Below are 27,497 nucleotides of genomic sequence, written 5' to 3' on the forward strand. Positions count from 1 at the left end.
ACCTATGCTTCGCTTACCACCAGGAGGTTCCCATCTTAAGCATTTATTGGGATATCTTACTTTGTTCATTCTCAGAACATGCCCTAACCATCTTAATCTGCGAGTTGTTATTTGGGATTCAATATCTTTTTCCTTTGTCTTTGTCTTTGTGTGGAGATCAGCATTAGAGATCTTATTTGGCCAAAAGATCCTACAGATCTTCCTGAGACAGTCATTGTGAAATGAGTTCAGTTTGGTTTGCTATTATAATAAAACAGTTAAAAGATAAAGTAAGATTTTTCATTTCAATAATTTAGTCTATATTGATTTAGATAACCCACAAACGTGACTTAACATATAGCGCATCCAATAATCGTCATGGAGGTAATAAGTTCGAATCTCTGTTCTTAAGAGCGTCATAAATAAGAGATGTTCAACATGATTCTTACTGCATCAATGTCAAATGTCCGACATTAATATAGGAGAGAAGGGGCAATACCCTCTCCCAAAACAGGCGCAACCAAATAATACCATGCACATTTAAGAATTCCATAAAAAGGTAGTTCAATCAAAGAGTTTGTTGTCTAATAGTGTTTATTAACCTAATACCTAGGATGGCTGGACAGAAAAGGAGAGATTAGCTCCCTTTAGTCATCCTTTGCTGTTGAACATATGACGTTAAAGTGTCATTGACATAAAACTCCTCTTTTATCGAATTAAACATATTAAATATACTCTATTAAAAATAAAAATCATTTGGCACTTTTAGATATATTTCATATGAAAGAATATAAAAGTATAAAATTAAAACATATTTTGGCTGGCATATAACATATCACAATTACTGCTATATACTTCAGTCAAAATTTTATATACAGATTTTAAAAAATTTTGCACAGCAAAAATATTACACAGTGTAGTTCTAAACATTTGGATGCACCGAAAAAGAATATTTCCAGTATGGCTGCGAAACCGATTGATATTCGCTGGATTAGAACCGGTTCTGAGCCCTACTAAAAAATAATGTATAGCATCGTATTACAGTCTATTTTCCACAAATAATAAAATAAAAGATCTTAAAATCAATGCCAGTTTTGTTAGCACGGGCCCCATTGGACTAACGAAACTGGTTTTAATATTTTTTCTTTTTTAATTTAATGTCCGTGGAAAGCTGTCTATAATACGATGCGATAAATAACTTTTCCAGTTTTCAAAAACAAGTTGTAAGAAAAGTTGAAAATTTGGCATTGCATTTTTACATTGCTTATATATTAGTAAACTATTTAAAAAGAAACTGAAATAAATTAGAAATTAAAGAATAAAAAGTACATTAAGTAGATTATATTATTAGTGGTAGTTAGAATGGTATACATTGTACAATAACATGAAAGTTACATAGGGTAGCGATTTTTAATTATAGCAATTATATGAGATATGCTTGGAAGGCGGGAAATTTTTTTATTGTTTGCTTCAGATCAATGTTTTATGTTATTAAACTACCAAAAACGGTTTAAATATTTAGCGATTTTTTTCTCATAAAAACAGTTTCCCAAAAAATGGCCAGTCATGCAAAGGAACTCCCTTCATTATTTAATAATAAACAGAAAATTATGGAGGGGGGGTTGAGTTTGGTTAAATTGGATAGAGGGTAACCTTGCAGGGTTAGGACACTGCAAGTAAAGGTCCCGCAGGGGTAGGTCTTCCCCATGAAGCTTTTAATCAATATAAATTTCTTTTTTTCATTTTACAAAAATAGTATAGGGTTTCTTTAAAATCTAGTCAATTTAGTGAAAGCTTTTAAAAATATTTTAGATTACAGACCCTGATGACTACAGTTTACTTAAGATTTAAACAGATTCAAATCGCTGTGTATCTATTTTTTTGATGGGGTGAAAAGAATTAAGTTAAAATTCTTTGGTGATTTAATAAATTAATTCCTAAATTGTAAGTTTTTAACAATATTTCGTTGATTTATCAGTAAGTAAATTTAAAGAATTGTAAAGAAATTATGGCAGAAGAATAGAAAAAAAAATGGCAAAAATTCATAAAAAATAATGATTATGAATGATGATTAAAATAAAAAAGATATTTTCTTTCTTCAGCTTTATTTGTATCTCTCAATCAAATCACTGAAACAAAAATGATTATTAAATATCGTTTTGGCAAAGATTTATGAGAAAAAAAGACAACAAATGAATCCTACTCCAAATTTTTAAAATCTAATTCATGCCTTTGGAGATAAAAAAAGATTAAAAGTACTTTTCACCAACAACTTATTTTTCTCGTATTCATTCGAATCCGGTGGATAAGAACCGGTTCTCATCCATACAAAAAAACTATGCCATCGTATTATATCCAGCTTTCTACGAATATAAAATGTACAATCATAAGATTAAAACCAGTTTTTTAACTCGTGCCTTTGGCACCTTGGGGCTAAAAAAACTGGTTTTAATCTTGTACATTATATATCGGCGGAAAGCTGTTTATAATACGATGCGAGAAATAACTATTACTTTTCAAATCTAAAATTATAAGTGGAGGGTCGACTATCCCACGCCCTCCCTCCTCTAAGTGCCCTTAGAGGCCTCTAGGAAGGATATAATCCAAAAGTGAGTCAGGACCACTCTCTTCACAGCAATTATATATTCTTAAGGTAAAAATGGACAGACAGACAGACTTCGTTGTTTTAATGATGAACAGCTTTTCTAAGTATAATTTAAAACGTACCTCAATCCTAACAAGTCGACTCCAGAATGGCGGGATAACAACTGAATCAAAAACAAAGATTAAAATAGTTATTGAATTCATTATAAATTTTCTAAATTGGGGTTAAGCAGGAATGGAAGGAACATATGTAAATTTTACGCACTGGTACTTAAGGTTTTATAACCAAATTGTCTTATTCGTTGGCTCAAAAACTGTGGGTACTTTAATCTGATTTTGATTGGTTAGTTCCAAACTAGTAGTGTTCAAACTTTCCAACATTGTTTATCATCATTTGGGATATATTTTAATTTATCTTTCATTGTTGTTTCCCTTAGGATTCCTGAAAAAAATTAAGCAAATTTCTATTATAAAAATACCTTTAATTTATAATTTCTTAAATTTTAGATAGCAATGAATTTGGAAAATATAAATTCACCTTTTTAATGAATTTACAAAATTTTAATTTATTTTGAAATCTGTATATTTTGCCTCTTAGTTTGATCATTTGGATTATTTTAGTTAAAACTATTTGATGAAATACTTGATAAATCCTAAGCTTATAATTTAAAGAAATGGAAAAAATAACTCAAGAAAATATAAAAATGTTTTTGCAATGTTGAAAATATTTTACTAAGCAAGGATCTAAGAGTCAACGAATAAGAAAACGTTATTAAAAAACTTTGGGGACTAGTGTAGTAAACAGCCTAATATTCCCTACCTTCCTGTTTATTAATAGTATATTTTTAAAGAAATCTTTTTACATCTTGCAAATTATGAATGTATTCCTTTATTCTATTTAATAAAAAAGATAATTTTCTTGTCAAAAATATTAGCTAATTTTTTGACACAATATTTTGTTATATGGAATGTAAACTTATGAATGTATAAGAATATGAATTTAATGGCAAAGATATGACTTCCATCTAAAGATTAGAAATCTCAAGGCAGTCATAACTTATCTATCTATCTATCTATCTATCTATCTATCTATCTATCTATCTATCTATCTATCTATCTATCTATCTATCTATCTATCTATCTATCTATCTATCTATCTATCTATCTATCTATCTATCTATCTATCTATCTATCTATCTATCTATCTATCTATATATCTATCTATCTATCTATCTATCTATCTATCTATCTATCTATCTATCTATCTATCTATCTATCTATCTATCTAACTATCTATCTATCTATCTATCTATCCATCTATCTATCTATCTACCTGGTGATTTCTGACCAAAGCAAATGATGGTAAAGAGTTGATATCATATCTGTCTGCTACAGATTCACAGGCGTCTACGTCGACCTTAAATTGATTAAATCATTGTAACTTTATTTTAAGAATAAATGAGACAATTATCATATTGACTTTTGCAATGGTAATTTCTATGCCAATTAGGCACACTAAGCAATGCTTCTATGTAAATCATAGGGGTAAATGTAATGAGTTATTAGCTATACTACGATGCAATACATGATATAACTGATTTTTATTTAATATGGCTCAGAACAGGCATTAATCCAGTGGAAATTGATTGGATTGAAAGCCATACCTCAATGAAGACAACATCATTTTTGTAATTAGAAAGACCCTCCATAGCTTTGCTGATCATCTGGCAGGGGCCACTCCACCGGGCACAAAATATCAGGACAACCAGCTTTCCACCTAGATAGATAGATAGATAGCTAATAGTTAGGGGGGTGGAAAAATGATTAGATAGATATATAATTGGAAAGGCAAATAACTTAATAATAGATAATTGAATATATAGATGATTAGATAGATTAATAATGAAATAGATTATTAATGAAATAAATAGATAATAAGATTTATGTATAAAAAATAGGTTAGGCAGAACGATAGATTGTTAAATAGAGTCTAAGTTAATTGCTATTTATATTAGTAATAAAAATGATGAGATTATAGAGAGAAAAAATAACATAGATTTATAGATATTATTCTTAATTCATTAATTCTAATAGGTGAACATTTTCCTTATTTTGATTTATTATCAAGGCATTAAAATTTTGAAATTCTGCAACATTCCAAATTAGTAACACAATACAAATACACTGAGCAGTAGCAATACGCTTTGATGGAGTGGACATTGGATTAGTCCCCAACATTTTTTAATAACATTTTCTTATTTGTCGGCTTGGCAACTTTGGTTTATTTTTATTGGTTAGTTTAATAAGTTGAGTCTCCAAACATTTCAACCACTAATTGTAATCTACAGAATGGGTAATTTTGTGTATTATAATTGGAGATGTACGTCAATATATCGGCCGTTGTCTTATCCATTTAGGCCCCTGACTAAAAAGTCATACATTATACCAATAGTCATAAAAAGGTGCAACTTATTTCAATCAAAGTTAGAACTTTAAAAAGCACATTCAATCACAGAGTTGTCTCTCTGGAGGTTGTTACTTCAAACAATACCAAAATTTCCGAATTTTTAATATAAAGGACTGGTTTCCTTTATCAAATGCTTTTCTTATATCAAGACGACATGAAAGAGGTTTTTATTTTGATACCTTATTTTTAGCACTTCATAATATGTTTCAAGCAGCTTGTGCCTAATAAAAATTGACGTCATGCAATACAAATGACAAATGATAGGCTAGTATAGATTTTACCATTGGTAAATTACAAAGTCAACTGGCCTGGTGGGGCATTTGTATTGTTTGACGTCATTTTTTCAAATGCTTAAAATGTTTGTGTTTTTTACTTGAGTTTCACAGTCATATAATTAATTCTTTGATTGCAGTATCTTTTAAAATGTGCATAGTAAAAGCTCTGTTTATTAGCCAAGGCATACACCCTAAAAATTTGTTTTTACCTGCGCAACTTATTTCTGTTTCGCATTCTGTTGAACTGTAAACTAAAACAAAAAAAGTTTATGAATAATCTTTAAAAAATCTTCAAAATAGAATTTAAAAAATCATCAAAGGTAAAAACATTAAATCATAATCTCTAATCTATAGACACATAAAAAACAATGATTTTTATTAAAAATACAACTGTTTAAATATTATTAAACAAGAATAAAAAAATTGATAACATGCAGGGCGCGAGGGGACATTTGGGTGTTTATTACACTACTCCCCAAAATTTTATAATAATGTTATCTTATTCTTTGGCTTAACAACTTTGGGGACATTTATTAAATTTTGATTGTTTGGTTCATTAAGTTGAGTGTCCAAATGTTTTATTCGATTGTTATCTACTGTTTGGCAATTTTGTGTATTGTCATTTGAGGATATACATCAAATTATCGGCCATGGTATTATCCCTTTAAATTCCTGGTTACTATGTGATACAGAACGAACCGTCTGTATTCATCTTATATACTATTCATAACAATACAGAATTATTTGATGTTTGTTAATATTAGAGGGCTTAGATTGGTCATAGAGCAGGAACATCCAAGCTTTTTATTTTGAGGGGGGTAAAATGTGGAGTTTCAAAGGTTTTAGAGAAGTAATATAATGTATTTTTTTTGTTTTTGTTTTAATTTGGGGTGATATTAACTGTTTAAATTTTTAGGGGGATAAAAAACCCAATACCCCCACTCTCAGACGTCTATATCATAAAGGTAAGGCATTGAGTCAGAAATAACAAAAAATAAATTTATCATCTAAATGGCTTAAGGAGACAGCGTAAAGTGGCACCAAAAATGACGTCATACAATAAAGTTGACCAACGAGAGACAGTATACACTGTAATTGACCAATGGTAAAATTTATGCTGGTCTCTCATTGGTTATTTTATCGTATGACGTCATTTTTGGTGCAACTTTACGCTATCTCTGTCTTAAGTTATGACGAAATTTTCATAGAGACTAACTTTTTAGGCAATTAATATAAGAGATATTTATAAAATACCAAAAAGAGTTGTCTATAAAAAGTTACGTACTATTTGAAGAAGAAAAAAGTTTGAAATAAAAATGTTGAAATATCTAATGTGGTGATTTATGATTTGTTTATGTAATATTAGCAAAAAATCAAAATATGAATATAGCAATTTAAGGATATTTTTACAGCCTCTAATTTTCATCAATTTCAATTTTACGAATAAAAAATTAATAAATATTTTTTTTTGGCTTAAATGTAAGAGTCGAAAAATATACTTTTTTTAATAAAGAAATTCACGTTTTTGTATATACACTATAATATTTCATTATTATTTATGTTTTTAAGGTTATCAGTTTAATGGCAAGAAAAAAGATTAATATATCAACAGTTTTATAGTATAATTTCATAATTGCATTTTTGCTGATAATAAACTAATGTTTTCCTTATTTTTTTTTTCAGAAGTTTTTTATCAATTTAATTATTTTTTCATGACCACTGAGCATCAGATTTATAAAAAGCTTTGTCTTTTTGTCCAAATATATTTTTTTTGTGCAATTACTTTTGTGACTTTACACTCCACTCGTCGTCAGGAAGGTATTATGTTCGAATCCCGGTTGAACACCGTGTCATAACTAAAGACATTGGAAATGCTTCCTACCATTGTTGTGTGGGATGTGCGACATTAATAGAGAGAATAAGTGGAATGCCTTAGCCCAAAACAGGCTCAACCTATTACCTTCCAGAGTTAGGACTTCTCGACAAAGCGCGTGCAAAGAGTTGGTTGTATGTTGGGTGTTACTTAATCTAATACCCCGGGTTTTTGGAAAATTAATGAGAGATAGGCTCCCCTAGGTTAAAGCGTCATCAATAGCAGTCTCGTCCGTATTTTTTATTTCCTTTTATTAAAACAAGGAAAAATAGTCAAAAAAGGCTGAAACAATTTTTGACAATTAAAGTACATATGTCATGTATATGAATCATACTTTTTAGATAAAAAAAAAGCATACTGCAATGAAATATTTAATTCATTTTATTTCTATTCATCTATATGCATGACATACTTTATTTTTAGTAACAAAGCTACCCTATAAGACTCTCGAAATAAGGGATACGGAATATTTAAACTTTTATAGAAGTAACATAATGATAGTACCACCACCCTTCCGAAAGAAAATACCCCTTGCAAAGTGGTCCCTACACCTTTAAAATTTTAGGATTTTTTTCCTTTTTAAACAGAAATGGAACATTCACCTTGAAGCCTCTAGGGGCGTAATCGCAATATAGAACATGAAAAACTAAAAATATGTTTTGTTTTAAATAAACCACTTTTGACTTATTGGCTAATCATTACTATTTTGTAAAGAATTAAATTTAATTTGGTCTTTTATTTTACAAACCAATTAAAACACGTCGGTGGAATTCAAATAATAATAATAAAGGTAATTTTCTTATTGTGTGATAAAGGCTTTGAATGACGTCATATAGCAACATAAATACGTCATATTTACTGGAAGTCAGAATGACTTTGTGTAAAATAAATATTTGTTTAGAAAATGTTAACAAGTGTGGCTAAAATTCTTTAGTCTACTAAATTTATTCATGACTAGCGGATACGCCCCTAGAGGCATTTAGAAGCATTTGGAGGGTAAATAAACTCTTGAGTTTAAAGTTCAAAATGAAAAGATTTTTTTTGAGGGGAGGGGGCTGTATTTTTTTTCTTATGACGATTTCTTCTTAATGGGTGGAGGTACCCTCTCCAATAATATTTGTGATTCTTTTCTTGGACATATAAGAAACTTAACTGTAAATGATAATGTAATAACAAAATAACCCAAAATAAAAAAAAATAATAATGGATATTAAAAAAAACTTTTGATTACTATTTTGTTATCTCTAACTAATTTACAATACACATTTTTGTTAACCAAGCCTATTTTTTCTTGGAATGTGATTCGCATGGAAAATTGAATTGACATGTAAAACTCAAAAACTTGTTGAGATTCTCTTGGTATTTATTCCTAAATAATCAATTCGTCCGTCTGTTTGTGTTTAGATATTCTTGATACTTTAATTAATTTAGTTTTATTTCTGAACTTCGCTACTTTTGGATAATGTCATCCTGGTTTTATATTTGTTATGTCATTTTAAAACTTCAAAACAAACAAATAGAAAATACCAGGGTGGGAGGGGTAATAGGACTGAGAATTACAATAGTACCCAATTCTCTTTAGGGTTGGCTTAAAAACTTTGGGTACTTTTCCTAAATCTTACTAGAAGGTTCGAACAAGCAGTGTCCAGACCCCTTACCAATACCTTTATTATACAAAGGGGTAATTTTGTTTATCATTATTAGGGATCTACAATGTCTTATCCCTCAAGATCCCTGGCAAATATATTTTGAATTTTAACATGCTCCGCTTGCTTTGTTGTCATAATTTTATTATTTTAAGGAATAAAGGTTGGATTAATGGTATAATTAATCCCACTTCCTCTTACATTGAAAAATAATCTGTTCTTGCACCATCAAGTGCTTCACCCCCATATTTTTTTTTTGGTTAATTATTTGAGGGAAAAGGGTGATATTATTACAGAAGGGGAAATACACTCTCCCCGCAAAAAAGCCCAAAACCTGCCATTAAGAGAAAATTAAAACTATCAGTTAAGCCGTTTAGTGGATCTTAAGGGACACACAGACAAAAAAAATTACTATATATTGATTAGGATGTAATTATTCATCTCTACATCTCTGATAGAAATAAAATATCTAGAATCTAGATAAATAGAGTTTTTACTTGTTCATTATTGAAAGCAATGCTTTTCAATATTTATGGATGGCCCTAATTTACCCTCTAATCTACGTTAGAATTTCTGTCACAATTAGAAATAATATGATGTCTAGTAGTCTTTTTGTAATTTGTATTTTTTTCCCTGTTGCCAAAATATAAAAAAGTACATAGATAATTTTTAATAGTCTCAGACAGAAGAATAATTTAGACTTAATACTTTTAAGATATATCAAATAGTTATGACATAAGTAGCGAAGCAAACACAAAATAATGGGTGGGCAAACTGACTAAAGAAGAAAATCACGAAACCTTTTCTAGCATGACAAACAGACAAACGGGTTATCTTTACAAATTCAGCAGTTTATCTTGTATAGCAGCTCAGATATACACGTTTCTCCCACGTACATCTATAGTTATAGAGTAGCTTTGGTAAAAATATCAGAAATGGTATTACCCAAAAAGTATGTAATTATACTTATTAATAATGTAATATTTTAAAACTTAAAACAATGTTTATAGGAAAAAGTTTGAAATCTAATTAAATAATTCAAATCTTTATTCATTCCTCTAAAATGTTCCAAACTTTTAAAGAGAAGAACTGAACTTTTTACTTTCAAGAACAACTGGATGCAAAGTTGTATAGCTGATGTTAATTTCAAACTATACATTGAATAGATACAAGGATGACAACATACATAAGAAGCAAAGCACAAAAAATCATTGATTCGACAAACGGACAAAGTAAGTTGTAGGGCAGATATTCAGTGAATATATAAAAGAAATATAGAGAGAAAGAGAGAGAGAGAGAGAGAGAGAGAGAGAGAGAGAGAGAGAGAAAGAGAGAGAAAGAGAGAGAGAGAAAAGAGAGAGAGAGAGAGAGAGAGAGAGAGAGAGAGAGAGAGAGAGAGAGAGAGAGAGAGAGAGAGAGAGAGAGAGAGAGAGAGAGAGAGAAAGAGTGAGAGAGAGAAAGAGAGAAAAAGAGAAAGATGGATTTAAATTGCAGTCTTTTTCCTCCCTGACAAAAAAACACACAAATACACCTCTTTGAATATACCAAAAGAGTAAAAGCTGGTGAGTTGCAGCGCTATCAAAATTTGAAAAGCTTTTGCCTTATTAAAAACTGAATTATTGATTCCATTAAAAAAAAATTATTAACTTATATTGAAATAAGGTAAAAACAAGTATGACAATAACTAGAAAAGCGAAGCTCAACGTATCAAACAATCGGACAAACGAACATTAACAATTATAGAATGGCAGTACTTGAACAAACAGAATATTATCTATTAGCCTCTAGGGGCACTAAAGGTGGAAGGGGGGGGGGAAAGAAGTTAGCCCCACCCCTCCTATTTTCAATATGAATATTATAAAGAAAAAGTAAAAAAATGTTTGTTTGGGAGAAAATTTTTTATTGGAAGGGTGAAGATACCCACCCCCAAAATATTAAAAACCTTCCCTAGACCTATAAGAAGCTTCATGAGAACAATATCGGTTCAGCGTTTAGCGAGATCCTTCGCAACAGACAAAAATCTACTTTATATAATAGGATATGTCCGTAAAGAAATATAAATCTGTATTACTTAAATACTAGATGTAATTGTACATAGTATGGAATAATATTTTAAATATTTGTCATCTACATAACACTTATTTTATTGTATCTTATCGTCATATAAATACCAAAAATTAAGATAACATTGAAAATTGATTTAATTTAAATAAGGTTACATTTTATACCTTCAATACTAAACTATACTATTATTTGTTTATAACTTTATTTTTTATAATTTTAAACAAAACTGAACATTTTCATGGATTTAAACTTATCTCCATAGTAAATTATTTGTTACAGCGTTGCTACTATAGAATATATTTTGTCTGTACGTCCAATTTTCTCAGCTGTTATTAAAGATAGATTATTGTATCATCTACTCTATAACTTACGTCGTCGAATCAGGCAAGTTAAAATTGACCTATCGATTTTAAATTTGACATGTCGATTCCTTTAACAGTTAGGTACAATATAGAAAATGTGTCAATTTTAAACATAATGATATTTTAGATATAATTACTATACATTTGGAATATAGACTAATAGTGCGAAGCATCTCTATAAAAGTCTGAAATGTAAGTATGTCCATATTAGGAATCCTGTATTTGAGTAATGAGACTTTTAAATAATGTTGATTATGAAATAAATTAATACTCTATATTTCTAATTGTTCGTTTGTCTATCTTTTTTTTATGGATTTTATCATCATTGTTTCAAATTAACCTTTTTGAATAGTTTTATTTTTGGTTTCGCAATATTTTACTTTACACCACACATAATTAAAATTTGTAAAACACAGGAAAAAACATATTACTGGGTAAAAAATTGCAAAACATATTTTTAATTTGTTAAGTATTTTCTTTCAGGGATCTGAAGGGATAAGATAATAACCCATAAATCGATGTACATCCCCAATGAAAATAAACAAAGATAACAATCAGTAGTTTAAACGTTTGGACACTCAAGTTAATAAACCAAGAATTCAACAATAGTCCCCAAAGTTGATAAGCCAATGAATAAGGAAACGTTAATTTAAAACTTTGGGGACTCTAGTCCTCCAGGTATTGACTAATACATTCCTCCAGGGTCAGAGAAGGTGATGGGGTAAAGTTATGGGAAGTATCGTTATATTAGCCAGCTGGCTGGGAGTTACATCTTATCAGGATATCAAAACTCAACAATATCATATACAACGAAGCTCAAAATGCGCAAAAAGACCCAGTTCAGGCACGTTTCTATGGCCCAGTGATCCAAGAATCCTATAACTTTTTTATTCTTTTTAAAGAAAAGGTTTGGTTGCAGTAATATTTGAATTTGAACTGAACTTTAATAAATTTTCACCATTTCTATCTTAACAGATAAAATAAAAGTCTTTTTTTACCTTGTCTTAGGTAAGAATTTTGATCGGCTCTCATTTTATTATTTTTTTTATCTTTATATAGTTAGATCTATAGATAAATGTATTTTTCTGTTGTAGTTTTTACTTTTTCAAAAACCAATAAGTAACTGAATTAATATGTGCGCCGGTATCAATATTTATATCTTTTTATTCAAGGTATAATAGAACTTAAACAAGTGTTAATATAATTGTTGAAAAATGTGTAGTAAAAACTAGCAAAATTGTATTTTATATTAATGTATGTTTTTTTTTATCCTTAACAGTAGCAATGGATATAGAATACGTGGATATTGTGAGAGATTCTCGCCAACCCTGATAAATTGTTTCTACCAGCTAGCTAATAAAACTAAACCCCCACTTCTCCACTCTATGACTTTACTCACCTCTGAACACCAAGAAACGTATAGACCAATACCTGAGAACTATGCTAGCAACCTAAATGGGACAACTTCCTCTGTCATAATATCCAAATATTCTATATCCATTATAGAATTGCTATTTGCGATGGTCAGAGATGTATAAATAGCATGAAACCTGATTATAATTAATAAAAAGTTTCTTCAAATGAGCATTCATTTTGTCAGTGGTTTAAGAGATCTTACTAAATACACAGTTATCCTATCATATAAAGTAGTAAGTTTTTTTTGCAGCTTAAGATTTCGATAACAAATGAACCTACAGAGTTTTCCCTTTTGTAAAGTTCATATTGGTCCCGTGATGGTTTTAAACTTTTTTATTTTTCTATATGAGTTTTAGTATGGCTTTAGATTTTTTCTACCTTTCCCTAGCCCTTCGAATAAATGCCTCAATCAGGGAGGAGGGGGATATTGGACTGTAAATTATACTGGTCCCCAATATTTCATATGTACATGTTTTTATTGGATGTAAAAAAATGAGACTTTGTTGATTGGGTTGTACACCAAATCCAAGGGATGATTTTGTTTATTATAATTGGAATTTTACGTAAGTTTATCTGTCATTGTCTTATTTAGCTATAAATAAAGAATTACTCAAATTTATTCCTAAGATTGTTTTATTCAGCAAGGCTAGACTAACCGTCAAATCTAAGCCCGTATTGATTTTATAACAATTTTTTAAAGCAAAGCTTTTCTATAATTAGGGTCGGTCCGTCCGTCCGTCCGTCCGTCCGTTATGGATAGCTTTTTTCGTTAATTTAGACATGTTAGAATTGTCCTATCGATTTCAAATTTTGCATGGTGATTCCTTTAGTAGTTAGGTACGATTTAGAAAGCGTAACAACTCTATAATCATTACCAAAATGTCCGTACGTCCATTTTAAGACGTTGATTTTTTTACTTTTTTAAATAGCTTTTTTCGTTAATTTAAGCATGTTAAAATTGTCCTATAAATTTCAAATTTTGCATGGTGATTCCTGTAATAGATAGGTACGAGTTAGAAAGCGTAGCAACTCTATAATCATTACCAGAATGTTCGTACGTCCATTTTAAACATGTTGATTTTTTTTACATTTTTAACAACAAATTTGTATATGACCTAATTATCCGATTGGTCTGATTTTTGGTATACTGATTCCTGGGACAACAAAGTACAATATTATAAGCGAAGCAACTCTATAATCAAGTCCTAAAAATGTAAGTATGTCCATAATCATTATCCTGTATCAAGCAGTTTTTCAACAAATTTACTTAAAATTTTGCTTTGACTCTTATACATTTGCATTCTGATTATTCAGTTCTGATATTATACAAGTGTTAATGTCCGTTTGTCCTACCGTTTCAGAGCTTCGCTTTTATGGATGTTGTCATCCTTGTTCTTTTAAAGATTGACTACCAAATTTAGGTTGGGTTTAGACTTTCAGTAAATTTTTAAATGGTTGAGGTTGATTTTCCTGAGGCTTAAAGATGGCTAACGCGCGGCAGCCTACCCCTGGTTTTTTGTGTTTTTTGAAAATTTATTTCTTAAAAATTTTAATATGAATTTTACGAAAAAACAAACATTACTTTTAAAAAGGCTATTTTTTATTGTTGAAACCCTTAGCTTTAATATGAGCTGAGAAATGGGAAGTGGTAATACCCGCCCCCCCCCCCTCCTTCCCCTCTGCTGGGGTCCTAATGGAAATTAAGCAGTAGTAAATATAATACGAGGAAAAATTGATAAAACTTACTTTTTGGTTACTTTGTAATAACATCCATATACATGCTTTAACATATAATTGTCATGCATTTTATTCATATATATGTAGTAATACCCAGGGAGTAAGGGAGGGGAAGATGGGTCGAATTTTCAATTTTTAGGAGTCTCAGACTTTGGGTACTGGCTTAAAGGGAATGTGCAAGAATTTAGCAGTTTCTGACTGACTTTGGGTACTAGCGCACAAAATGCCGCTAACTTGTTTGTTAGTTTTGAATATTGCGGACAAGTATCAATGATTCAATAAACTTAATTTGTTATGATGTGGCTTTACAATTTCCTCCATACTTTCTGGATTAATCTGGATTTCAAGGTCTTTCAGCAAATACACTTAAATTGAATTAATTGCCCATTGTCCCCTCCCTTACTCCCTGAGTAATATCTATACATGTACATTTACCAGGGATTGGACAATGGATTATTAATATTCTTTTTGGCTAAAATTGTGATATCCAGGGATCTTAAGGGGTTAAGACAATTAACTATAAAGCCATGTAGATCTCCAATGATGATAAATAAAATTAACCTTTCTGTAATTGAAGTTAATGGTTGAAATTTTTTGACACTATTAGTTTTTAAGGATTTTAAAATAAACCTTTTCATTTATCTAGATTGTCTATTGTCAAATACCTGAATTCGTATTTTAAAAAAAATATTGACTTATAAAACATTCATATATAAGAGTCTGGGCGTAAAAATAGAAGGAAAATGAGAAATTTTTAAAGTACGTTTAATGGATATAGAATACGTGGATATTGTGAGAGTATTTCGCATACCCTGATAAAACTTTCCATCGAGCCTGCTCATATTACGATATCTCCCCTCCCCCCCTCCACTTTCCATTATTATATCTTATCCCTTCCCTTGACCAGGGAGGAACATATTGACGAATATCTGAGTACTATAAATTAGCCACCTAAATTGACGACAAAAAATCCTTGTCACAATATCCACGTATTTTATATCCAGTGACGGGGTCATGAGCTACGCTCTATTCATTGCGAAATAATTCTGATATTAGAGGTTTGAATAAATAGAGACTGCTTTTGAATTTACCTCATACAAACATGGTGCTTTCCTTATGAGGGAGTATCGAGCACTGAAGACCCCCCGTCACATTACTGTTGAAAAAAAAGTAAACCTTTATGAATATTTTTTCTTTAAATTAATTTACTTGTTGGTGCGTCTAACCCTGTGTAGATTCCCAGAAAACAATATAACCTAACCTAATCTGACCTAAACTTTGGGGTTAAATATTGCTCAAGCAAAAAAGAAAAAGTCCTCTTAAAAAATTCATTTTTCCATGCATAACTTCCTTCTATTTTAATTGTAACTTTACAAAGTGTCTCAAAAATCATTCATGTGGCGTCATAAAAATAAGTGTGATGAGAGGAGAAGTGGGAAAGAATATCCCTAAAAAAGATAATCTCTCATTTGTATTACGTCACATGGCTGATTTTTAAGAAACTTTGTAAAGTTACTTAAAATCATTTGTCAGAAGGTCTAAACGTATTATTTCTAATATTCTTTTCTATATTTACAATAACGATGAGTAGCGTAAAATTATTAGCATTGCTACATATTAAACGTATAAGGAAAATTTAGAGGAAATAGTTATTAAAAATTACTTATGTAAAACTTTTCGAATCATGGAAGGAAGAGGAAGTAGCGGGTTTTGTCGTGTTTTACAGTAGCTTTTCTCTGAATGGGGCTGTAACCCTGAGGGGCAATCATAATCATTTACCTAACCTAAAGTAACCTATCAGAAGCTACTGTGAAAATGCGACGAAACCCGCTACATCGTTTACTACCCATGATCTAACTTTTCTATAATTAGAGTCAGTACGTTACAATTAGTATTTTTCGTTAATTTTGGCATGTTATAATTTTTCTATTGATTACAAACTTTCCTGAAAAAGTTAGATACGGTTTAGAAAGAGAAGCAATTCTATAAACGTTACCAGAAAGTCAGTACGTCCATTTAATTAATGTTTTTTTTCAACTTTTTTACAGCCCCTTTTTATATGATATTTATCCTACTCATCTGATTTTTGGATTCCTAGAACAACAAGGTACAATATTTACAATGTAAGCTAAGCATCTCTATAATCAAGTCTTAAAGATATAAGTATTTCCTTTGCAACAAGTTATATATAGTTTTTTAGGCAATTGAAAAGGATTGGAGTAAACGAAAAATATGAAATATGAAGAGTGGAGTTTTGATAAAATTAACAAAGTTTAATTAAATGAATTATAAATGTCGCTCCTCGCCGTTTCAAATTTGAAACAAAAACATTTCTAACGAATCTAAAAATCGATCCTGTACCTAATTTTGGAACACCAAACCGGATATTTAAGATAAAACCGAAAAATTTGTAAACCTACCTTTTTTAACGAAACTCATATTAAAGTCACTACAGTGTACTTATATCAAGATGATTAAATATAAACTAAAGAGTGCATAGGGGGGGTATTCTCATCGGGGTTTATCAGGGATCTAAAGAGATAAGACAATGGCTAATAAATTGATGCACATCCCCTATAATGATACTCAAAATTACCCCTTCTGTAGATTACAATTAGTGGTTGAAACATTTGGACACTCAACTTATTGAACCAACCAATCAAAATTAAATACAAGGTCCCAAGGTTGTTAAGCAAACGAATAAGAACGTTATTATTAAACTTTGGGGACAATTGTAATAAACAGCCCAAGGTCCCCACTCCCCTTCCGTCCTGAGGTTTATAAAGTTTATAACTGATAGATAACAAGGATACGCGCATATTCATAAGAAGCGCAAAATATTGTTAAAAACATGATGTAGAATAAGAAGTGTTAAAAATGAAGCTGAAATAAAATAAAGAAATTATAATCTAGAACATTTATCCCTGTAATAAAGAAACATGATCTGTGTATGTCTGTCTGAACCAAAGGATATCACTAACCGCTGAACCAATATGGTTCACCTTTACAGTGTAGCTTCTCATAGTTCATGAAAAGGTTTCTAACTATTTTAGTGGGGGTTACCACCACCCTCAAATGATCAATATTTTAGAGTGCCGCTAGGCAGCACCACGGTATGACTTACTAGACTTCCTTTCTTACAAGGGTGCCGAAACTTTTTTTTTAATTGAGAGGGGATGGGGGGTCCAATTCCTCACTACTATCCCCACCTCAAAGGCTCCTAGAGGCTCTTTCAAAGAAATATAAATTTAAGTACTGACGTTATCATGCTTGAGTCACGGATACCACAGAAAATTTAAGTGTTACGACAAAGGGCAATAAATTGGTGTAGGTTGGAAAAGTTTGAAAGTTTAGTTTTAATAGCTTATTCAAGATTAAGTCTCCATAGGTTTTAAGGCAACAAATCAGAAAAAGTTCTTCAACATCTTTGTGGGGTTCCTGGACAAACACAGGAGTCCCAAACGTCGGGGTGGTCTAAAATAGGTTAGGTTAACTTAAGTGTCCACTTCTACCTTTGTCCACTCCGACGTTTGTCCTAGGACCCTTTGAGGGTCTCTAAAATATCCAATATCCACTTCCTCAAAACAACAAGGACAATTATGTCCATAAGTAATCAGTTTAAAAGAAGGTTAACAACGGTTTAGCTAGCAAAAGCAGCGAAAGGTGAAATTCTATTGAATATCGATTGATTGGTTTATCAAGTTGGGTGTTCAAGCGTTTCAAGCCCTAAATGTAATGTAAGATGGGGTAATTTAGTGTATCATCATTGGGGATGTACATCAGTTGAACGGCTAAAGGATCATAATTGGAAAAAAGAAAACGTTATCATAATAATTTTGGGACTATTATAATAAACAGCCCAATGTTCTCTTCCTCCCTAAGGTCCGGATCTACTGACAGACATTTGAATGACGTAATATGTACTGTAATATTAAAGAGTAGCCTCACAATTCTATCTTTGTAAAGTTCAATGTTTAAACTTCATCAAACAAATAATTTCCAAAAAGATATATAAAATAATTAATACATTTGTTTTGGTTATTGCATTTCTGAAAATGCCAATAATCATAAACTAAATAATACAAAAGCATTTAAAAAACAATGGTAAATGGATATTTTATTTTTAAAATAAATATTTGAAATATCTTTTATCATATGTATGTTTTTCACATGTCAAAAATGTACAGAAATTTCCATAAAAACAAGGATAACAACATCCATATAAGCGAAGCTCTGAAATGGAAGGCCAAACGAACATTAACACTTGTTCGCTTCGCTTATAAGAGTGCACCTTGTTGTAATAGAAATCAGTATTTAAAAAATCGGATGAATCGGATAATTTTATTCTTATATCTTAGACTTAAAATTACCTTTAATTACTTTTAGTTCAAGTATTTCTCTTGTGGATTCGTTGCAAGAATTAAAAACCCCTTATTTTAAAATAAATTATAAATAATGAGCGGGAATATTCCCTCATTTTCACCCCCATAAAATAAGAAGCTTGGATGTACTTGTATTTGAGATAGGCACAAGCTTATCAATAATTTTATCAGTAACACATAAACACTGAAATTAACATATATAGACCCACCCCTGGGGGAATAGATAGGGTTTAAGGGGGTGGGGGGCGTGACGCTCCTCTCCTAATTTTATCCACTCGTTCAAAGCAACATTTCATATTGATAAAAAGTGTACAGTTTCTATATGGGGTATAAAGATAAGTCAATAGACGATAAATTGATCTCTTCCTTCAACCATGGAGGGAGGGGATAAGAGCTGGTAAATTATACTTTTTCTCATTTGTCGGCTTAATACACTTTGTGTACTGTTATTAAATATTGGTTGGTTAGTTCAAACAAGCGGTGTTGAAACTGTTCATCTAATAATTTAAATCTACTGAAAGGGTAGTTCTATATATTTGACATCATCGGGGTTATACATCAATGTATCGTTAGTTATTTAATTCATAAAACATTTTTATATTTTATTTACATAATATACAGGGACGATAGGGCATATTAGTAACTAAGTTTTAAATTTAAAGTTTGAAAAATCCGCAAATTATTTTTATAATAATGCTTAGTACATACGTCCGTAACATATAGCCCTTAGGCATGTTAGAAATATCCTATAAATTTAAAACTTGGTACGATTATTCCTGTGACAATCAAGGTATGATTTATAAAGCAAAGCAACTTTATGATAATGACAAGAAAGTCCCTTTTAAACATGATAATTCTGCAATTTAAAAAAAAAATTTAGTCGTCTATCTCTGCTAGCATCTGATAAACTATTAACAGTCGGACTTACCTATTTTTTAAAGTAGCCCAGACACCAAAATAATTATGTAGTGAAATGAGTTTAAAACTTTGAAATAATGTACAAATCAAACTTTTAACAGTCAGAGAAGCAAGCCCAAGAATTTGATGACGGGTAAGAAAATTCCGTACTCAAAGTCGTACGCGGTTTTAAGCAATATTTGACGGGTGACGCAAATTTCATACATCAATTTTCGTGGTAAAATATTATCATATTTTTTATTTTCTCTATAAGATAAAAGCGATTCATGAAAGATTTTTTAATTCGCTAGTATATAAAAAAGATGCATTTTTCTAAAATCGCAAAAACTAAGATCTGAAATTTGCGTCACCCATCCAATATCGCGTAAGACCGCTTACAACTTTGAGGAACAGCATATTCTTAACACACATCCAAGCAGTTATATCTAGTAAAGTTCATAGAATACAAAACAAAATGTTGATGACAGCATATTTTGAGGGCTCTATAGCTGCAGCCGCAAAAAAACTCTCCACTGTGGATATTTTGTTTTGTGTCAATTGTCGACCAGCTACATATTGCTGTCTTGACAGCGGCTTATATATTTTCAGTCAATACTGTCCGGCCGGAATTTTAGGGGCTTTTAATTTCTATAAAAAAAATTGAGCGGCCAGCTGGCGGCTAAGGATGATTATGACTGTGGCTGCCGAGCCCTATAACTTATACACCGAAGAAGGAAATTTAAATTTTAATTTAAACAAAAACAGTTTTCTTTGTAAACAAAAAATAAACACATACTATGTAGTAGAGTAATTGGATGTATGTCAGTCTGTCTGTCCTGTATGTGGGCTGAACGGAATATCCCACATACCCGAAACCTAAAATTGGCTTTACAAATTCTATTCTGTTTTATTTACAACTAGCGGCTACGCCCCAAAAATGTCTCCAGGGGCACGTAAAATGTTTTCTTTTAAATCTATGTTAACATCATCTTTTTACCAAAAAATATTTTCGCCGCTAGATTGGATTAGTTATATTCTTTTATTTCTATTGGGAGGTTGGTGGTACCCTCTCCCAAAATAATTTTAACCTTCATTTGACCTATGAGAGGCTACACCATTGTTAAAAGCGAAGTTTTTTTTCTATAACTAGGGGCGGTCCGTCCGTCCGGAACAGATAGCTTTTTTGTTAATTTAAAAATGTAAGAATTTTCCTATCGATATCAAACTTTGCATGATGATTCCTGTAGTAGTTAGTTAAAATTTAGAAGGCGTTACCAGAATCTCCCTTTGTCCATTTTAAACAACAAAGTAAAATGATAAAAGTGAAGCATCTCTATATCAAGTCCTAAAAATGTAAGTACGTCCTTAAACATTATCCTGTATTTAAGCTGTTTTTAACAAATTTACTTATAATAATTTTGTTTTGACTTTTTTTACATTTATATTCTGATTATTCAGTTCTGACACTCTACAAGTGTTTATGTTCGTTTGTCCTACCGTTTCAGAGCTTCGCTTTTATGGATGTCGTCATCCTTGGTTACATATATTAAGTGCATGATTTAAAAAGGCAAAAGGTACGGTGTATGCATAATGATAGCATGGATAAAAAGATAAAAAATATTGACAATAAATTAACCCACCCCTTCCCTCATGGTAATTTGTGTAGATAGTAAATGTTTAACCCTAAATGATTAATGGGTGGGGGGTTCTCAAAGACGTCCAAGCTTTTTTTTTTTGGAGGGGGGGCGAACGGGTCTTGGGCGTCCCTGGCAAAAACTTTTTTTTTGTGTTCCTACCCTTCTTCCCCCCCCTCCTCCCATCTATAATAGGGTTAAGTAAAAATAAATAGTTATTTTTCTTAAAAGGCGCCCCTCAAATTTTAGGGAGATAGAATTGTGTAGGTATTATTGTTATTCTAAAATTATTTTTTCTTCTGAACAGCAAGCAAATAATTTCAAAAATGTACTACTTAACAGTTTAACATTTAATGTGTATGTATGTACCTTGTACATGCATATAGAATCAAAAGGTACACAGCACATGCATGATAAATAAACACCCACTATTTATGTATGTCAGTCTATGTGTCTGTCTGTCTGTGTGTTTATCTATGTGTCTGTCTGTCTGTCAGTCTATGTGTCTGTCTGTCTACCAAAGGATATCCCTAGCTGTTGAACTTATATGGTTTTCTTTACAGAGTTGCTTCTCATAGGTCTTGGGAAGGTTTATGACTATTTTAGCGGATCGTACAACCTGCCCCTCAAAGAAGAAAAATTTCCTCCCCCTCTAGGGGCGTAACCACTAATACATACATATAAAATGAAAAGGTACACTGCGTGCATGATAAATATTAAATAAACACAATCCAGGCAGTAATCGATATGTATTTACTTGGATGTTGCATCATATTTTTGCCTACTCTAAAAAATGGTCCATCCAGCTATCCAACATAACGCAGGGAAAAGGGAATGTGATTCTGAAAAACAATTCTAAGGGAAAATTTCCCCACAACCCCCTTCCCCTTTTTCTTCCCTTCTTTTCCATCCCTCTTCAGTTAGATGAAAAAAAAAAGTTATACTCCAACTTTACCTCAACAATATATTAAATTTCGCGACAATTTCAATTGGAATTAATTGGCTGAATAGCAGCTTCTGAATATAACGATACCCAACATACCAGCCCTCTTTCTCCACCCCCTCCCCTCAAACTAGAGGAAAGTACTGACCAATTAATGAGGACTAAAGTAGCAACTTAAACTGACATAAAAGTTTCCCTTGTCATAATATCCACATATATTATATCCGTTCATGCAGTAAATGTGAATAGGTGCAAATATGCTTAAACAATCATAGATTACTAAAGATAAAGTGACCAGTAGCATAAATTCAACTCATGACACTTTCACACAAAGTTCCTATTTGAGCACTGGTAACTTTCCTCTTCCATCATTTTTTAAGAAATAAATTAAAAATAAGGTGTTTTTTCGATTATTTGTATAATACTCTATGTCAGTTGAGCTTAGGTTATATAGGGGACTGGGTAGCCCCTAAAGGTTAAGGTACTGTTGGGGTTAGGCAATGCGGCATAGGGGAAAAATTACCTTTTCGCTTATTTTTAATTTATTTTAAAAATAATGCACTCTGTAAGAAAGAACCCAAATTACTATTGATTAGACCATTTATTTGGGTCTAAAATTATAATTTATAAGCATGGCTTCTAAAGGATTGATTTCGGCTGGATTAGAATCGTTTTTCAGCCATACTAAAAGTCAAGTCATAGCAATGTACACAGACAATTTTCCACGAATATTAAAATAAGAATTATAGAATTAATACCAGTTTTGTTATATTTTTAACTAGTTGCTACGCCCCCAGAAGCATCTAGGGGCACTTAAGGTATGAGGGAAAAAAGTCGACCTCATCCCATTTTAAATTTGAGTTTCAAAAGAGTAAAAAAAATTTTTGGGGGGGGAGTCGTGTGATGACACCACCTCCAAAAATAGTTTAAAACCTTCCCAGGACCTATTAGAAGCTTCAGTGTAAAGGAGAACAATATTGGTTCAGCGGTTAGCGAGATCCTTCGGGACAGACAAAAAACGCTTACTACTTTATATAATAGGATTTCTATAACCGCGGAAATACGATGCAATAAATATCTATTCTTTCATTAAGAGAACTTAATTTTAAATTTCCCTTTCAGTCAATTGTTCTATGGAATAAAGTTAAAAGATACAAGATATATATAAGTATTTAGATAATTAGAATAATAACTAATTAATATTTGTATTTATTCTACTATCAATAGTTAATTATGACATATGGACAGGGATCTTAAGGGATAAAACAATGAATAAATTGATGCACATTCCAATTATGATAAACAGTATCAACCCTTCTATATATTAAATCAATTGCGTTAAACTTTGGATACTGTAGGTTTGTACAACCCAATCTTGAATACAACATGAATCTGCCGCCAAAATCGTTTTTGAAGGGACCGATAGACAAACTGACTGGCCCTATTTGTGGAATATCGCTGTCAGTTGACGTCGCGAGATTTTATTAGACATATGTATGTAGGAAAAAGGTGAGCCAATACTTTAGAAAATAGTCCATTATGTTATATTACCGAAATTTCTATGGCGTAATCTCTATGGATAAGCCATAAACCTTACTACTTTATATAATAGGTAAACTCTATACAATTATACAAGACACCATTAAAATTGTCACATTACAAAGAACTTAAACACATGTAAAGATTTGATAATAAATGATTATTTGTAAGATGCAATGGTTTTACTGGATAAGTTGCAAAATTCTACAGTACGAAATAAACTGTATAAACTTTTTCGCAGGGTAGTTGCGGGAAGTTTTCCGTTAAATTTTTGCGTAGTTTTTTGTAATAAACAAAATTATTACTTTTGTAGATTGAAATCAATGGTTGAAAAATTTTTACACTGCTATTTTAATCAACCCAAATTGATTTATTATTTGTAAATACCCAAAGTTTTTAAGTTTTATAATTCCCCCCCTGACAAAAAAAAATATTTTTGCGTTTGAGGGGGGGGGGGATTTTATTTTCTCCATCAAATTCTGCCTCAGCTCTCAACAAAGAAGACATCAAGTCAAAATAACCCTCCTTAACCCTTCCTAATTGAAAGTTAATGCTTTACCATGTTGATAATAGCTTGACACTGCAATTTTGGTCTTTTAAAAGCCCATATAACTATTATGATGATGACAAACAATAATGTCTAAGGAAACCACCTTTAGGGTTTTCCAAAGGGCAAAAATGCATCCGGACAAATATGGTTATAATCATCATAGCGAAGCCAGAGCAATAACTTTTCGAATGTATTATATCAGCTAATAAACTATATTTATAAACATTATTAGGATAGCATTATAAAGTATATTAATGTTGTAGCTTTGGAGGGGGGAGGGGGGTAGGAGTTGTCGATAATTTTTTTAAATTTTAGTTTAAAATATCAATAATTTACAATGTGGTAATTTCATTTTTGGAATGGTGAAAGGCTAATCAATCTTTCATTGTCTTATCCTGACACACAGAAAACTGTCCCGAATTTGTATTAATTTTGAGGAACAAGACTCCAGTGACGTCATATTTTTCTTTTCCGAAAAAGGGAAGGGGGGAAAAAAATCTCTTCAAAAGAGATGGGGAAAACCCCCTTTTCTCCCATCTCTTTTTTCTTCCCCCCTTCCCTTTTTTTTCTTTCCCCTTCCCTTTTTCGGGAAAGAAAAATATGACGTAACTGGAGTCTTGTTCCTCAAAATTAATACAAATTCGGGACAGTTTTCTGTGTGTCCTTATCCTTATGTACCATATAAATGTTAGTATTAAAAGTTTTGCAATACATAAAAATAACAGGATGTCTGTGTGTAGCTATGAATCTTACTAACTGCCTTCGGCACCTCGGAGCTAAAAAAACTGGTTTTAATCTTATAATTGTTCATTCTATATCCGCGGAAATATCTATTATCATTCAAAAATTTTGAGGAGCTACTCATCACCTCCTCCCCCCCCCCTTGCCTTAAGTTCCCATGGAGGCGTCTAGGGGCTTTGCCTCTAGTAAAAACTAAATCATTAATGATTGTATTTTCATGAGCAATAATTTTACAATTGTTGTCTACAAATGTAAGTATACAAAAAATGTTTAAAATAGATAATATAAAGAGTGGCCTTGTTCCTTAAAACCAGATGTCTCATTCGTATAATTATTATTTTTGCAGTTCAAATTGATTTTTATCTCACATGGTGTATTACACTTATTTACTTAAAATGGTTTTTCCAACCTAGCTCTGAATCTGATTAACCCTTTACGGACCTTAGTCGGTGGGGATTGGGGAGGGGGCAATGATCCCCCTCGTATTATCTCGGCTCCTATTAGAGCTAGAGGACTAAATTTTGTACATGTCCCCTGATTGATAATGAATTTTCGAGTCAAAGTGAGTCAAAGTTATTTTTCGCTTCCTTCACCCTTTTATTTAAGAACTTTTGTTTTTAGGTCCTTTTTTACTTAGAAAATTTAAAAAATAATTCAAAAAATATTTATCTTTGTGTAAATTTTATATTAGAAATGTCAAAACATAAATTTCGGAGGTCACAGGAGCCTCTTTCAGATTTTTTGAGACATGGAGGATTAGGACCTGCATGATCATACTAGGAACCTGAAATTGAATTGAACACCTAAATTTCATATGAGAATGTACTATAGGAAATTTTAGTATTTTGGTAATATAAACTGCTTTGTGTAAGTCAAAAAATGTTTTTGCTTATTACTTGGTTGACCCTGCCAGGTTAGCTGGCATTGTGGCACCCGCCAGAATGGAGACATTAAAAAAATTCGAAGATAAATTTATATACACTCCCAATAATGATCAACAAAATTAACCCTTCTGTAGAATAATATCGTTGTTTGAGGAGTGTATACACTTTTGTTGCTACAACACAATACAGATTTTTTGAACTTATAAACCTTACGAAATTTTAATCCTTTTAATCCTATGTGTTCTCGTCCCCTCCCCCCTGAAAGTTAACTCATAGATGTTTATCATAAAATTTTAAAGATATTATTTGAAATTGATGATAACAAATTTGGACTTTTAGAATGTTAATTATGTAGATTGAGGATATTTAAGGAGGTTGGCTAACACTAAAATAACACCCCTGTTGTGGTCTAAATCCCCTATATTCATGTCTAAAAAGGTGTAAAAAAAATCCCCCCTCTTGCTAAACCATGTGCTGTGCACGCCACTGTTATAGACTTTAGGTTAGGCTAAAACTTTATTTGTGGCTTAGGCCATATTTTATTCCCTTTTTTAAAAAAAGAAATAAAGGTCCTACGACAAACGTCGGAGTGGACAAAAGTCGGAGTGGACACTTAACCTAACCTAACCTATTTTAGACCATCTTATAGGTTTTTGAAATGCCTAACACCTGCGAGGGGCTGTTTATTCATATCTTAACCTAACCTAATCTCAATAGATATACTTAATACAATTAATATTTTAACACTCCTGCGTTTGTCCACTCGGACGTTTGGGACTCCTGCGTTTGTCCTGGAACCGAAATAAAATTTGTAAAACCTACAATGTGTGTTCAAAAATTTAAATCACCTTTCTTTGGGAAATTCATAACTATAACTAAATTATCATTTTTAGAGACCATTCACGAGCTTACTAAACTTTAGAAAAAAAATTTACACCTTTTAATATACATATCAGATCTTCATGTTTTATCAATGGATTACAACAAAAATTAGAGTAATAAAAATTATGACGAAAGAAGTTTAGTAAAAATGTATAAAAATATGTATGGTATTTCTAAGTAATAAATTATTAAACATTGTAAACATTAAAGTAAAAAAGATTTTTGCTAATTCTAAATATTTTTGCTATTCTACGAACTATCCTAAGAGATGATTGACGTCCATGCAATTCAACTAAATACATTCTATGATATAGTATCTATTTTATTTTTTGTGAAGGGGGGGAGGTGGGGGTTGCTAACTCTCTAGAATGCGTTGTCCATTCGATAATGTAATTAACATTTATTATAAAATATCAGTTTGATAAAGGGAAAATTAACCACTGAGCCCCCTCCTTTCCATTTTTAAATGCTAAAATGATCTCATCTTTAACCCATCGCAAGAGAATCTTACCCTGTGGGGCCATATCCCTACGTAGAACTTTTAAATTTTACTTATCCTTGCCTAACCTAAAATTTGCATCTAAAGTATTTTTTATAAAAAAATATAAATCATTTATTGTCA

The 27,497-nt window shown here is 31.3% G+C and overlaps 1 protein-coding gene across 2 annotated transcripts; it reads right to left on the reverse strand.

The window, feature by feature from the left end:
* Positions 1 to 737: 737 nt before the first annotated feature.
* On the reverse strand, positions 738 to 26,891 carry LOC145305637 (thioredoxin-2-like). Of its 2 annotated transcripts, none has more exons than XM_080147337.1 (6): positions 12,269 to 12,396; positions 5,535 to 5,576; positions 4,248 to 4,360; positions 3,917 to 4,000; positions 2,707 to 2,747; positions 738 to 2,108 (listed from the first exon to the last, which is right to left on the reverse strand). In XM_080147337.1, the coding sequence occupies exons 1-6, from the start codon at positions 12,300 to 12,302 to the stop codon at positions 2,084 to 2,086; spliced, it is 339 nt and encodes a 112-aa protein (XP_080003463.1). In that variant the 5' UTR covers positions 12,303 to 12,396; the 3' UTR covers positions 738 to 2,083. The 2 variants fall into 2 exon arrangements, with proteins under 2 accessions (XP_080003463.1, XP_080003464.1); XM_080147338.1 differs by lacking the exon at positions 12,269 to 12,396 and adding an exon at positions 26,842 to 26,891 and having other exon boundaries at positions 743 to 2,108.
* Between the last annotated feature and the right edge of the window lie 606 nt (positions 26,892 to 27,497).

Source organism: Acartia tonsa, chromosome 14 (genome assembly GCF_053477335.1).
Source record: "Acartia tonsa isolate MP-2025a chromosome 14, ASM5347733v1, whole genome shotgun sequence".
NCBI lineage: Eukaryota > Metazoa > Arthropoda > Copepoda > Calanoida > Acartiidae > Acartia > Acartia tonsa.